This window comes from Amphiura filiformis, chromosome 19, assembly GCF_039555335.1.
Source record: "Amphiura filiformis chromosome 19, Afil_fr2py, whole genome shotgun sequence".
Lineage (NCBI taxonomy): Eukaryota > Metazoa > Echinodermata > Ophiuroidea > Amphilepidida > Amphiuridae > Amphiura > Amphiura filiformis.
In genome coordinates, this window is record NC_092646.1 from 55,016,584 (window position 1) to 55,030,960 (window position 14,377).

Sequence of the window (14,377 nt, forward strand, 5' to 3'; positions counted from 1 at the left end):
GCCCCCCCCTTGGGAAAAAGGTCCACTTTTTCAAAATCAGCACCCCCAAACAAAATCCTGCGTACGGGCGAGTCCTGTGTCACGGTTAGCAGTGGCTCCGGAGCCGGGGGGGGGCTCGGCCCTCAATAGTTTTGATGCCTATATGGAAAAGTACTATTGCCCTCCCCCCCCCCAATAATTTTGACCAGGCACCATTATTGGGCCCCCAATATTTAAAATCTTCCGGAGCCTCTGGGTAGGGCCTATATTGTCATCGTTATCATAAATGTCACGCTCAGTGGCGTCCCCCTACCCACCCCCGAAAAAACTTGACTCGCCCTCCCCCCCCTCGCCGTTGCCCTCTTGTTAAGTGATTAAAATCACTTAAATTCCCACTATCTTGTGCAAAAGCTGCAAATATTGCATATTAAGGAGATTCCCACCCCTCATTTTACTTGAACCCCCCCATTTCCCATTCCCTCCCCGAAAGAAAATCCTGGTGCCGCCACTCTCTTTGGGGCCTGTAGACATAACCCAAAAGCGAAAGTCAACTATTGGGCGTCTTGCCAACGATATACGCCGGCCGCAATCTTCGGTGACAGGAAAGTTTGGGCAACACCGAGTCGTTACGCCAAAACGTCAAGTTCATGATTCCCGAGTGATGGGATGTGATAGATGAAATGAACGGGAACAACCCCGATGTATGGATGGGATAAAGTAGTATATGCGGCGACACGGGAAAACTTTCGATATACATGAACTTGATTTCCATTTTCATATTTTCCTATGTTCATGTCACACGGTCGATGGTAAAAAGGCTGCTAAGCTCTGATACAACGGGGTCGCAAGTTTTACATTTCTTCTGCATCTGTGCTTCAATATATCATAGGTTGAATTGAGTTTCTCTAACACATATCGTCGCACTTTGAGTTGAATTCAGAAGTTAACTGAAATCGACGTTAACTGGTTTATGTGTAGATGCCGCTCCGGGACTGTTCCTGAGGAAAAAAATGTGTTGACTGTTTAAACTTTGTGACTTACTCGTCAACTTTACTCTACAAAACTTCGCTGCTACATGCATGAAACGCTTCTGGTGTATTAATGTAATCATCCGCGCTCACTGATGGAATGAACACTGCACAACTTACCAAACGAATGAGATAAGTCACCGTGGTACTCCAGAATTAACTTGTTTTGAGTCGAGAAGTTAACTGAAATTTACGTTAACTGGTTTTGTGTAGATGCCGCTCCGGGAAATGTTTTAAATATATTGGAAGTACTAAATTATTCCGTTTCTGTCATTAATACCGAGCTATAGTAGTTCATTAATGCATCGAATGGTGTGAGGACCATTTCTGGAATATCAACAACTCACATAATTTGCTGACTGAAACTGACACAGAATAGCGGCAAAATTAATTATCAAGTTGAAAGTAGAATTTGCATTGGTAACAAAAGTTTTTGAAACGTGGTAAAATCGGACTTCTTCAATTTCGTGATTTTTGGCCGTTTTTTCGTGACATATCGTTTCAACGTTGCGTGTATCGGATTTGTTGTTCAGTTGAAAATTTATAGCAAAAAGTGATATTGGATTATTGAATGGTGCATAAAAAACACGTTGGCGCAAGGCAAGCTAAATAGTGTATGCCCGTCGCAGATGAGGACGGCCTCGCCTCATCATCATCATACGACTACTCATCATCTTCACCACCAACATCATCCTCACCATCCTCTTCATTTAGTCGCCAGGCAGGCATCCTCATCCTTCCCCTTGCCCTGAAGAGAGATACCAGTCATTACAGCATCCAGCTATCCCACACGTCAAGGCAACGAGAAGCACATCTGGTTGAATTTAATTGACAGATTTAAGAACCGGATACCAATCGGGCATCTCTTGGTATTATCATCATAATTATCATCTATCTATATATACAGATATATATTATATTATATATTTGAAGATGCGGATGCACTGAGAGAAAAAGTAGTAATTGGGATTTATGGGGACGTTGTTAATTTGGATTGTCACCGATGCTCCGTGTATGCCCTTGATGCGGATTGCTAGGAATGAGAGGAGGTCAAGTGCGTTCAAAAGTTTAGAAAACATTACATTGGTAGCAACATATTTGATTGCATTCTGAACTTGGATTTATATTAATGCGAAATCGTCGATATGGCTACCTCGACGAATCTCTTTCTCAGTTAAATAGTTGAATGGCGCATATAGATAAACATGATTTTTGTTTAATCGTTTTATTGTAGATTGGAATCATTTGTTGCACCGTAAAGGAATTAACGCGGACATTTATTGCTGAAATTGAAAGGTACATCATCGATGACAATAATTATTGGTCTGCAAAAACTACAAAAATATAGCTCATTTCTTCGAAATAACTGGTTAATTTCATTGAATAGTGCAAACTTGTAAAGATTTTGCACTTAAAAAACAACACACAATCTAGCTGCTTGATCGAATTTCGAATTTACCTATCAACTGTTTTACGAACTCCTGCAAACTTTTTATCAAACTCAATTTTTATCAAACTTCCAACCATCATTGTATTAATATAAAGAGAGCTGAAAAGCAACCCTAAAGCCGATTTGAAACAATTGAATTATCAATTTTTACTGAATTTTGTTGACAAATTAAATGTGTGCTACTTAGTACGAGTCAAAGACAACTAACTGCAACTTCGATAACTTTTGCAAAACTTCTCCATCTGCGTGTATCAATTAAGTACATTTTGAGGCGGACTCGAATCCCGTAAACGGAGATTTAGCCAAATTTGGAAAAGAATAACAGTACTTTTTGACGTTTTCTGAATTGTCAGATCTTGTATTTGACGCGATCACTCACCGAGTCAGAATGAGTTGTTTGGACGTTATGTATCAGAGCGCCTATCACCACCAACCCTACCAACCCTATTCTTTCTATCAACGCCATTTTTCACAGGTTTGTACGACTATTTCATTCTTTTAGATTGCATTGAAGGAAAAACATTATATTTATAGAAAGATTTCTGGCAAAGATTTGTTATTATTTCAAAAAAAAAACGAGGTATCAGATATGTTAGTTTTATGAGGTAAAATGAATTAAAGGTTATTTATTTTTAGCACCTCTATGAATGGTTTATGTGATATGTTGACATGGCTGATGAAACCTTTGGATCCCGAACTTTATTTTAATGTTTCACTGCTTTGGATTCGGAAATAAGTCATTTTCTTCCCTCTGCATTAAAAACTTTGATCTACTACTTTCAAATAACATTACGTTAAATCCGTTCATTTAGTTTTGGGAAATGGTGGAACTTTTTACCTAAACAATTTCACGTTCGCGTTTTTCAATGGGAAATGACATTTTTTGCATTATTTTTCGAGCAAGTTATTTGATAAATAATTTTAACACATTTTATTGAAATATGCTATGAATTTTCCTCGCGTTGCAATAATAAAAAAAAGAATGTTTTCATGATGATGCAAAATTCATGTTCATTAGTGAATAGCAAAATGTGGCCCTTTTTAGGCGAAAATAATAATAAATATCACTAAAACTCTTTTTTGAATGTGTAAGGGAATTTCTAACATCGATCAGCCAAAACGAATGAACAATGGGAATCACAATGGGTTTTCCATGCTTGCCTATACACTAAGTCGTGTGGTAAAAAATGTTGCTCTTCATGGTACCCAATATTGGGCAAATTTGGTGCAAAGTGATATTCAACTGTTGGAAGTTCACAAAGCAAACAAACATAGTAACATTTGTCCAATATTGGGTAATATTTACCCAATGTGATTAAATGGGTTAAAATTTACCAAATCAAACAAAATGTGCCCAATATTTGGGTAGAATTTTGCCTAACCGTTTTAACCAACGATTTTTAAGCAACGATTTTTTCACCATCAGTGCTGCGCGCGAGAGTACAGATTGTCAAAAAGGCGTAAAGTTGAAAGTTCGCCACTTGAAATATTATTTTTCGTTTAGAGTAGGCCCTACGATGCTCATGGAGCGAAATATAGGGGCAAATCCAATGCTATTCTCTTGCACAGTAAGTTCACGTTATGTTGAATCCAGCTGTTCTGAGCAAAGGTTAAACACTCAAACCTCTTTTGAATTCGAAGACACACGGGCTGTGAATAAAATGATAATCACTTAAATACCTCCAATAATCGAAGGCACGTGGAAAATATGAAAGATGTTGTTGACAGTTTGGCAATGCTAAATATGAGCCTATATTTTCCTTTACATGTGGAGTGGTATGTAGCTATGTAGACAATGCCTGTATTGAGTATCAATGGTGAGATATTGATGTTATCTAATTTGTTACTATTTATTTATTTGTAAAGATGAATTTAGGTGGTATTTTTATGTAATGAATTGTATGATTTAGTTGTGACATGTAATTATAGCTGGAATGACAATGATGCGTCAATGCGTGATTATGTTATGATCATGACAACAAAGTTATAGATCACCAGTTGCAAAAAAGTTCGATGGTAGCTCTAGTCTCGCTGAGAATTCAACTTATGGCCATCGATTGGTCTTTATGTAGAGTTGTAGACTTGTTTCGTTGAGAAAAACCTTCAAGTTACCTGCCGCAAAAAAATCGGTGCTATTACTAAGTATTTTTTACGAAAACCATTTCTTACTGTTTCCTCATCGTGATCGTAGAGCTAAACAATGATGATGTTTACAGCTCGATGATGATGATGGTATTTTATGATGATTAAGGCGATGATGATGGTCATGGTGGTGATTGATTGATTGATTGATTGATGATGATGATGATGATGATGAAAATTTATTTATGGTAAAATTCATAATTTTAAGGTAAAATTCACAATTTTAAAGTAAAATTCATAGTTTTAAGGTTAAATTCATAATTTTAAGTTCACATTCATAATTTTAAGGTAGGGGCCTATACAATTCATAATTTTAAGGCAAAATTCATAAGTTTAAGGTAAAACTCGTAATTTTAAGGTAAAATTCATAATTTTAAGGTAAAATTCATAATTTTAAGTAAAATGCATAATTTTTAAGGCAAAATTCACAATGTTAAGATATGAGTCATAATTTAAGGCGCAATTCATGTAAAATGAATGCATTTCAAAAGCCCCCCCTCACCCGGAGAAGACCTAATATTAATGGCCCCAATATTAAAAATCTTCCGGATCATATTACTTGAAGAAATAGGGACTTTTATAAACGTCAAAACAAACTCCAAATTATATTTTCACATGTTGAATATTAAAGAGATCGACAGGAGACCAATAAATCTGATTTATCCGAATGAATCTATAATCAACAATGATCAGTTTGACGAGTATGTGTTTTTAATAATCAAAGGAGTATGCATGTTTGTCGATTAGAAAATAATGTACACAAACAACCCAGATCACGAACATTACAAACAAAATACGATAATTACCACTTTTCGTGTCGGTTCAATCATTTTACGATAATAAAACTTTTTTCTTTTTCACAATAAAACTTATTTTGTCTAATTGTATGCAGATATCCCACGTACAAATCAATTATTCCTCGCCACCAAGCCGTGACTTTGGTGAAAACACTACTTTGTTGTACGGCAAACTTCTTTTAAAGTTAAAAAACTTGATATGTGAAACAAAGGGTTGATGATGTTTTGCTTGTACTTTTGTAGTGACGGTCCCCAGCAGACTGGTAGTGGCGTCTTCAGACAGCCCTACGGTCACGTTTTGAGTGAAAAACACTTTTATTTTAAACAAAATATGTTTATCATCAGTATTTGCTCAATATAACTCGTCTTTGAGGTATATGAGTCCATTGAATTTTTATAAAAATGGCTTGCTGACATGTTTAGTTGCACATTATGATTCTGTTGTTACGAGGAGTCATAGTGGTAAAACTACATTACAATCACTTAATGTTACCACGTTTGGAACAGAAACCCGGGACAGAAACTTAACATAGTTCTACCGTAATCTTTGGAGCTCGCGGATTCACGATTATCTTCCACTGTCAAATCAATTTTGTGCACCATTCACGAGTAATCATCGCGATATTGCCCAGGGATATTGCATGCACCTTTTTTTGGAAATTGGGGAGTAAACGGCTATAAAGATGAAAATGTGGCAGACATTGGACAGTGCAGTTTTTGATTCGTTTAAGTTGATGAACGGAGTACCTGTAAGTTCTTGTTATCTCTTTAAGGTGGTACTACACCCCTGATAAATTTTGTGACTCAAAAATAATAACACACTGGTAACAAAAGTTTTGTATATTATAGGGGCAAGGAATCCAGTTACTACACTGTAATTTCAGTGACTCAAGACAAGCGGTACGTTATTTATGATAAGAAAAGAGGTACATTCTTGCGGTACTTCATTTCATAACATATATAAATGAACCACTTGTCTTGAATCACTAAAATTTCAGTGAATTGGATTCATTGCACCAGATACATAACTTTTGTTAACAATATAAATGAGAAAAAAATGCAAAATTAGTCACAAAATTTATCAGGGGTGTAGTACCACCTTAAAAAATGTAAAAGAGTGAGTTTTTATGGATTGTCTACAGCGATCACCCCTCTTGACTTCTTCAGGAAAAGTACCCGAGTATGAGACATGTAGGCCGCCCTTGCCTATTGATGGCTCTGAAAAGAGCCGTTTTAACTGAGCCATCCACAAGGGACAGTCTTCAGTGAACGGCCCTTTTCAGAGCCATCAGTAGGCAAAGCGCGGCTTACATGTCTTTAGGTACTTTGTCCTATAGAGCCATATTATTTTCTACAGTGAAATTACTTCTTTTTCACTCGTTTACATTTAGAGAGATAAAGACGGACTTTTAAATTTAAATGGATACTAGTAGTTGTTGTTGAATTTGCTCGGGGAGGGGGGTTCTTAGTGAAAGTTTATGATGGTTTGGGGATGTGCGCCATTCGGGTGCATTTTTAGCCATTTAGTTTGACTCGGATGCATTTTTAGCCATGTTCCCTGGTTGATTCATGTCGATCTCTCATTTGCTGTGATTTGTTTTGGTGGCTAAACTACTCATAATCTCACTTTTTACTAACGTAACATCTATATAAAATTATGTTTTCAATACTTTGCAGAAATTTGGCCATTATAAGATGCAAGATAGTATAGAGTCTCCAGTAGACTACACATCACCGCATCATACCCAGAGTACACCATCATCTCTAACGCACAGCCATCACCATCATCATTACCATCACAGCCCGCCAACGATGGCACCCCACACAGTAACAAGCGCAACCCCAGTGTCACAAAGTGCAGTAAAAGAAGAAGATAGGACGTCGTCTGGGGATGAGAAGGACACGCAAGCTCCTGAAGCGGAGTATTTAAATTCAAGATGCGTGTTGTTTACATATTATACGGGAGAAATAAATAAGGTAGGCCTATTAGTTATTGGTCAAATTTAAGATATATACAAAATATTTTGGGCTGATTTGTTTGTTAATTTGTTGTATAATAGAAATGGAATGCATAATTTTAAAAGATAATCCTATATACCATATACACTCTTTACGTGATCATTTTTGACCCCCTTTCACTGTCATATTTTGACCATAGAATATTTCGTTTTACACCTTTTTAACCTAAAAATTGGTCAAGATTTTGACTCCGTTTTTCAGTGCATTTGACTGTGATTGCATGCTCAAAATGACCACGTATATAGTTTCAAAGGTGTGTGACCAGATCGACAGACTCATCTCCCCTTTATCCCTTAATTTCAAAATAGAGATTTTGATATCGGAAGAAAGCTCTTATTTGTCTCATAATCCCCGTAAAATCTTAGTCGTGAAATATGTTCCGATTAGATGTTACGACGGGAAACGCGATAACTTCATGTATAATAGAAGACCGAATTAAAAAGACTAGTTTGCGTCTGACGTCAGGGCAAAGTCGTGGCGTGATTGGTTGCTGACCTGCGCAGTACGGCATTTTCTGTCTAGTTGTCAGGACGTCATACGCAAACTAGTCTTTTTAATTCGGTCTTCAATTATAGTTACCATCCATACTTATTCTATGAACCATATTTGAAGAGTTTAGTTTCAAAACCCCTTAGTAAGGGGTTTACCCTTAGTAAGGGCCTTACATCCACTTCAAATTTTGAGAAAACATTAATAAATCATCAAAAAAATCATTGATATAAGAGGGTCTGCAACAAAAGCAGTTTTTGGCGGGATGCCTGGGTAGGATGAGATTTTTGGATGATTTTTGATGTTTTCTCAAAATTGCTCAAGAAATGGATGTAAGGGTTTTGAAACTAAGCTCTTCATTTGTGAAACACTTTTTTGCTTCTATATGAAAACCGCCAGTGCAATGGAACTCAAACTCGGGGTTTCAAATTATTTTGGTACAGGCTTCAATGTGAAGTACAAAACACATGAAAAAAATCTTACCGCCCTCCCACCTTTGATATAAAATTGGATCGATTGGGCCCATATTTATTGGCCTCGCTATGAGCTTTAAAATATTGGACGAAACGTCGTAGTCCAGTCCAATAGCGAGACCAATAAACATGATAAATATTGGGCGTAAGACATCCATGTATCATATTTTGGATCCAATATTTTCACACACTTGGATTCATCAAAAACAAAATAATGATGTAGGTGTCCTACTCCTTATCAGCATGGATTTCTTTGAAAATAATTTTTTTTTAAATGGGTCATATCATCCCGTTTTAAAGGATAAACAATCCGGTTTAAAGGATAAGCAACCCTGTTTAAAGAATAAACAATCCGGTTTAAAGGATAAACAACCCTGTTTAAAGAATAAACAAACCCGTTTAAAGGATAAACAACCCTGTTTAAAGGATAAACAATCCTGCCTAAAGGATAAACAACCCTGCCTAAAGGATAAACAACTCTGTTTAAAGGATAAATAATTCTGTTTAAAGGATAAAGCAACCATGTTTAAGGGATTAACAACCCTGTTTAAAGGGTGAACAATCCTGTTTAAAGGATGAACAACCCTGTTTAAAGGATGAACAACCCTGTTTAAAGGATAAACAACCCTGCCTAAAGGATAAACAACCCTGCCTAAAGGATAAACAACTCTGTTTAAAGGATAAATAATTCTGTTTAAAGGATAAAGCAACCATGTTTAAGGGATTAACAACCCTGTTTAAAGGGTGAACAATCCTGTTTAAAGGATAAACAACCCTGCCTAAAGGATAAACAACCCTGCCTTAAGGATAAACAACCCTGCCTAAAGGATAAACAACCCTGTTTAAATGATAAACAACTCTGTTTAAAGGATAAATAATTCTATTTAAAGGATAAAGCAACCTCGTTTAAGGGAAAAACAACCCTGTTTAAAGGATGAACAACCCTGTTTAAAGGATAAACCCTGCTTAAAGGATAAACAACCCTGTTTAATGGATGAATTGAACAGCATGCAGCAGTTGTTGGAAAATAATTGATTAAACAGGTTGCGTAGTATTCATAAACAATCTACATGTTTAAATATTTTAAGTAACCATGGTAACTGGTCGCTACATTCGCCCCTTAAACATACATGCTTTTTTTTAACTTTTGAAAAGCGTTTTCACATAATTGGGTATTTCAAAACGCTATCAATTAAAAGTTCATACAATGAAAATTACAATTTTTGCATAATTAATTAATTAATTTTCATTTCAACAGGTTGTTGATGATCACTTTACGCGTGCTCTAAGTCAGCCGAGTAGTTTCACATCATCAGGGGTTAAAAAGAGTTCTAGTGCGGGTTCGCCTTCAACGTGGAACAAAAACGCAGACGGGGGTAAGACATTATTTCTATCAACTTTAAATTAACCATTATTTCATATAAACTCATATTTTCATATCACTTAAGGTGGTACTACACCCCCTAGGTATAATCCTGTCAACCTATAAAAGTGAATTTTCAAGTTTGAAACTTGATCATTAAGGATCGCTGACTGGGAAACAGTTCATATGTAAAGCCGGCGGCTTGAAATAGCTAACTGCCAGTCAACCCTTCATCAGCACGTATGGTGCGCTATTTAAAGGCATTTTATTAATAACGGTCTAATCAGCATTGTGTCTTCTATACGAGCTGATGGCAGCAACAATGAAGATATACTCTGAACGTAAAAGAGTCATTTTTATGGATTGCCAACTGCAGTTCACACATGGAGTGAAATTTCCCCGGAAATTTCAAACTCTTGTCATTTCACTCCATTATAGTAATTATTGTTGACATCTTTTTAACGCGTTCACGCCTTTCACTTCTTGACTCCTGTATTATCTTTTTTGCACCACAGATTATATTGTCCAACTGAACATACTGAATACGTATAAGTAACGCAAAACTAATATTTATGTTATTTTTAATATTTATTTATAATATTTATATAAATTGGTAAAATTGAACCGCAATATACTGTAATGAACATAAAGGGGCCCCGACCTAGTTTATCCTTCCCTGACTTCTGAAGGCTATTTTGTTAATTATATAAGCCCCGTAAACATCAACTGCATCATCTGCCAATATCATCTTCTATACCAGGCTTTAGCCTCCTCCTTCCTCCTCCTCTGGCGTACGTTCTGCATTCATTACGCGCCATATATGCGCAAAATGTATCAATACCGATTACGAATAATAAGATGCATGATGTCAGGAAAATTTTACGGTAGGGCGACGAAAAAAAGAAACCCTGTTCTACGGGTGGACGGACCTTTCAAGTCGGGTCGGTCGGTCGGCCTTTCTTTTTTCTTCTTTTTTTTTAAATGGCCCAAAAAAATCACCAAAATCTGTAAATATTTTGCAATTTGAGAAAATTAAAACAAAATTGTTCCTGAAATTTTTGCAATTTGGGTCGGCATTCATTTGTACAGGAAAAAAAAATCCCCAATTTGTTCAAAATCTGGGTCGGTCGGGCCGGCCCGTAAAACAGGGTTTTCTTTTTTCGTCCTCTAGAGGCCAAATATATTTAAGTATAAAACTGACTAGTGGTAGTCTTGCCAATAATTGCTACTATGCATGATATAAGTGGAAGCTTCCTCTTTAGGAAGGTGCGCTGATCTTATTCTTACGGTATGCTACTATGTTTGTAGTAACTTTTCAAACAAAATTTATTCAAAAATATTCCAGTATATTAGCAGTAACTTTTTTGCTCACTGAATCTTTAGAGGTCAAAACATAGTTTCAAATTTGCATTTGTGCGACGTTTCTGATATAGGTGTTATTGGCATAATTATAATGGGCTATTCCAGAAAATAGATGCACACCCCTATAGAGGAGTTCGAATATCCAGACTTTTTGTCCAGTCGTGACTGTTGGAAATCCAGACTTTTAAAGTGCCCAAAGGCAAAAATATCCGGCAAAAAATAGTTCAAAATCAGAAATCCTCAATTTGAGAGCTCATTTTCAACATTTCCGTGATTTTTCCTTCATTTGATTGGATTACCAAGCTTTTTCCAGTAACATTGGCAACTGGAAATCCAGTCGTTTTCAGAAAGCAAACTTGGAAATCCGGACATTTCTTTGATTTAAAATTTATTCCTCTATAGGGGGTGTGCACCTATTTTCTGGAATAGCCCAATTACAATGGGAATTTAGTTATGCCAGGGATAATAATAGATGTGTGCAAAATCACCCACTCGATTTTCTCTATTGTGTATTTCAATTTTTATTTTCAAAGAGTCCAAATTAATAACACGCCGAGATAGCACGTCCTTTGACCTGCTCATAATTTTTTACCTGTAGAATCTATCACATAATCAGATGATTGAGCTATCATTTTGCTTCTTAAGATAATATAATCCGATAGCTGTGATGCCAAAGCCTCAATCCAGAGACATCCGTCTCTTTTACTCGCGTTGGGTCATAAATAGTTGGCATTGCTCTATCCGTTAGCGTAGCTGGAGTGTACTGCAATTAGACGAATTAGCACCTGTTTGTGACGTCAGAGGCAGAGGCTTTTTACCGTGTGTGTAATATTTTCGCGAAACACGCGAGTCAACTTGCGGGCGCAAGAAATGAAAATATGGCAGAATAATTAGTCCTTTTATGCAAATATCTTAATTATCAACATTTTTATTCTTATTATTTTGATTTATAGTCAAAAAGTTGAACGAGAAATTCAGCAAAGTCGTAAAAATATCCTGACGCAATGATTAAAGTCATATCTTAGCCGGACATCATTTTGTCGTCCAGGCCAATGTTTTCTGGGTCAAATTTCCCCCGCCACGTGCTCTTATGGAGTGACTGATGACATCGCAGTGGGTTATGCGCCGCAAGTCGAACATCTAGGGGTGCAAAGAAGTTGTTACAATTTTGTTAGTCGTGCGTCTTCGAGCAGCGTGAATTATGATATCATGTTTGATTAAGTCGCAGTCACAAATGTCATGACTTTCACATAGCGAGAATAAAAGGTATTAAACTGATTGTAAGAAAAATTCGGACTTACAAAACCGCCCGCGTCGTGGATCGTGAAGCATGCGGTAACAAGACTAGGCGCGGATGCATTTGGGTTTCATGTCGTTTTAACCAATCCAGGCTCCAGCCTTTGGGTTTTCATGGTTTTGGTTAAAGCTTTTATTTGTCCAATGGGAAAACAAAGCATTTAAAACCAGTTGAAGATTTCAACCGGTTGCGCCGTGACCCGGGTGACCCAGGTGAAAAGTGTCCCTGATGTCTGTCTTTCTTTCTTTCTTTCTTTCTTTCTTTCTTTCTTTCTTTCTTTCTTTCTTTCTTTCTTTCTTTCTTTCTTTCTTTCTTTCTTTCTTTCTTTCTTTCTTTCTTTCTTTCTTTCTTTCTTTCTTTCTTTCTTTCTTTTCTTTCTTTCTTTCTTTCTTTCTTTCTTTCTTTCTTTCTTTCTTTCTTTCTTTCTTTCTTTCTTTCTTTCTTTCTTTCTTTCTTTCTTTCTTTCTTTCTTTACCATCAACATAGTTGATATCAACCACGAATAAAAGTGACCCTGGGTTGCCGAATTGATTTGCCGACATGCTATTCATAAAAGTGGTACCATTGTTTCGAGGTGTCGATCGCACGTCTTCATGAATATTGATTGGCACCATTTTCCAATAATATGTCAGCGCTCAAATCGGACACAATAGATGAATAAAATATTTAATCCGTTGCATACATGTGCAAGCGCACCACTTGAGGAAGTGGTACCGTTGTTCTCACGTATCCCAAAGGTGTGTTTGTGCGGGTCTCAAGTCTATAAAGCAGACTTTAGCTGTCGATGTATATGCACTTCATAATCACCCAACCTGACTTTAGGCGCTTCATTTAATTGAATGCCCTAAAGAAAATTCCCAAGACGCAATATCTTGGTCGGACGGGCCCGTAGAACAGTCAGTGTGTTGTTGTTTGTTTGTTTGTCTGTGTTGTTGTTGTTTAGTCGCCTAAACTCGATTCTGTATAGTAAAGAATTGAATTAGATTGGTAAAGTTAATTTTTTCAAACTTAAACTCCGAAGGCAACATTGAAGACATAAGTAAACTCGAAGCAATACGAAGACTGATAAAACATGTCCGTAAAAGGCAATAAGTTTACTCTTTCGGAACGGCTTCTGTAGCTGTGATATACATGATAGAAAGGTTACGGGAGTAAAGGTCTGTCAACTGAATGCTTTCCACGCGGAGCACTTAACTTCTATGCATACAACCTCAAAACTTTCTCTTTCCTCGAAAAACGAGAGTCGCAACTTGCAATAGGCCTACAAGAAGCCCGGACAAGAAGTTGCGGTTTTTGTAAAATTTTGTTAACTGTTTCATACATTTCGATATGCGCACACATGTTGTGTTGTTTTCCATTTTGATAAAATATCGCATAGTATACAAATACCCACAAAAATACATTGTACAGGAACATGATGAAGATGATGATTATCACTACAAAAACATCATCTGTGTGACAGACGAACTCGCTCCAATCATACCTATTATTCCTCAGGCAGGCAGGCGGCAGAGAAGCGATCATGGTGATGATGATAATTGACTCGTGATGTCACATAAAGATGTTCCTAGCTGGTCTCTTATTTTGTTTCAAGACTTAGCCTGCAGCGTCCGTAATCAATGCCGTAATTATCAACTAACCAGGCTTTGTGCAAAATGACACAACTTCACTGGGACTTAATCCAGCTACGATTATGTTATGAGCAAAATGAGAAAAAAACTGTTCTCGTTGCGTCAACTACAATAAGGTACAGAATTTATGTAGAAGAGTGCATGACAAACGTTTCATATTAAAGTTTACGATGGTCATCATTATAAATCGGGGGGGGGGTGGTCTTCGATTTTTTGCTGTTTTTGTAACCCATCAGAATTAATGATTATCAAGTTTGCACAAAAAGCACCAAAATTTGCCCTAATTGGGTGCTTTTTAGGACACTTTTATTACACTTACTTTCAATTGGGCGCATTGGGCTGTTCTT

General features: G+C 36.7%; 1 protein-coding gene across 1 annotated transcript in view; it reads left to right on the forward strand.

Annotated features, from left to right (window-relative positions):
• The first annotated feature begins 2,277 nt into the window (after positions 1-2,277).
• The window catches only part of LOC140140796 (transcription cofactor vestigial-like protein 3), a 31,937-nt gene continuing 19,837 nt past the window's right edge, over positions 2,278-14,377 (forward strand). The window contains exons 1-4 of the mRNA XM_072162554.1: positions 2,278-2,303; positions 2,811-2,932; positions 7,074-7,373; positions 9,636-9,753. Of these exons, the coding sequence (XP_072018655.1) occupies positions 2,846-2,932; positions 7,074-7,373; positions 9,636-9,753 (505 nt within the window). The 5' untranslated portion in view covers positions 2,278-2,303; positions 2,811-2,845. The remainder of the gene's footprint in view (positions 2,304-2,810; positions 2,933-7,073; positions 7,374-9,635; positions 9,754-14,377) is intronic.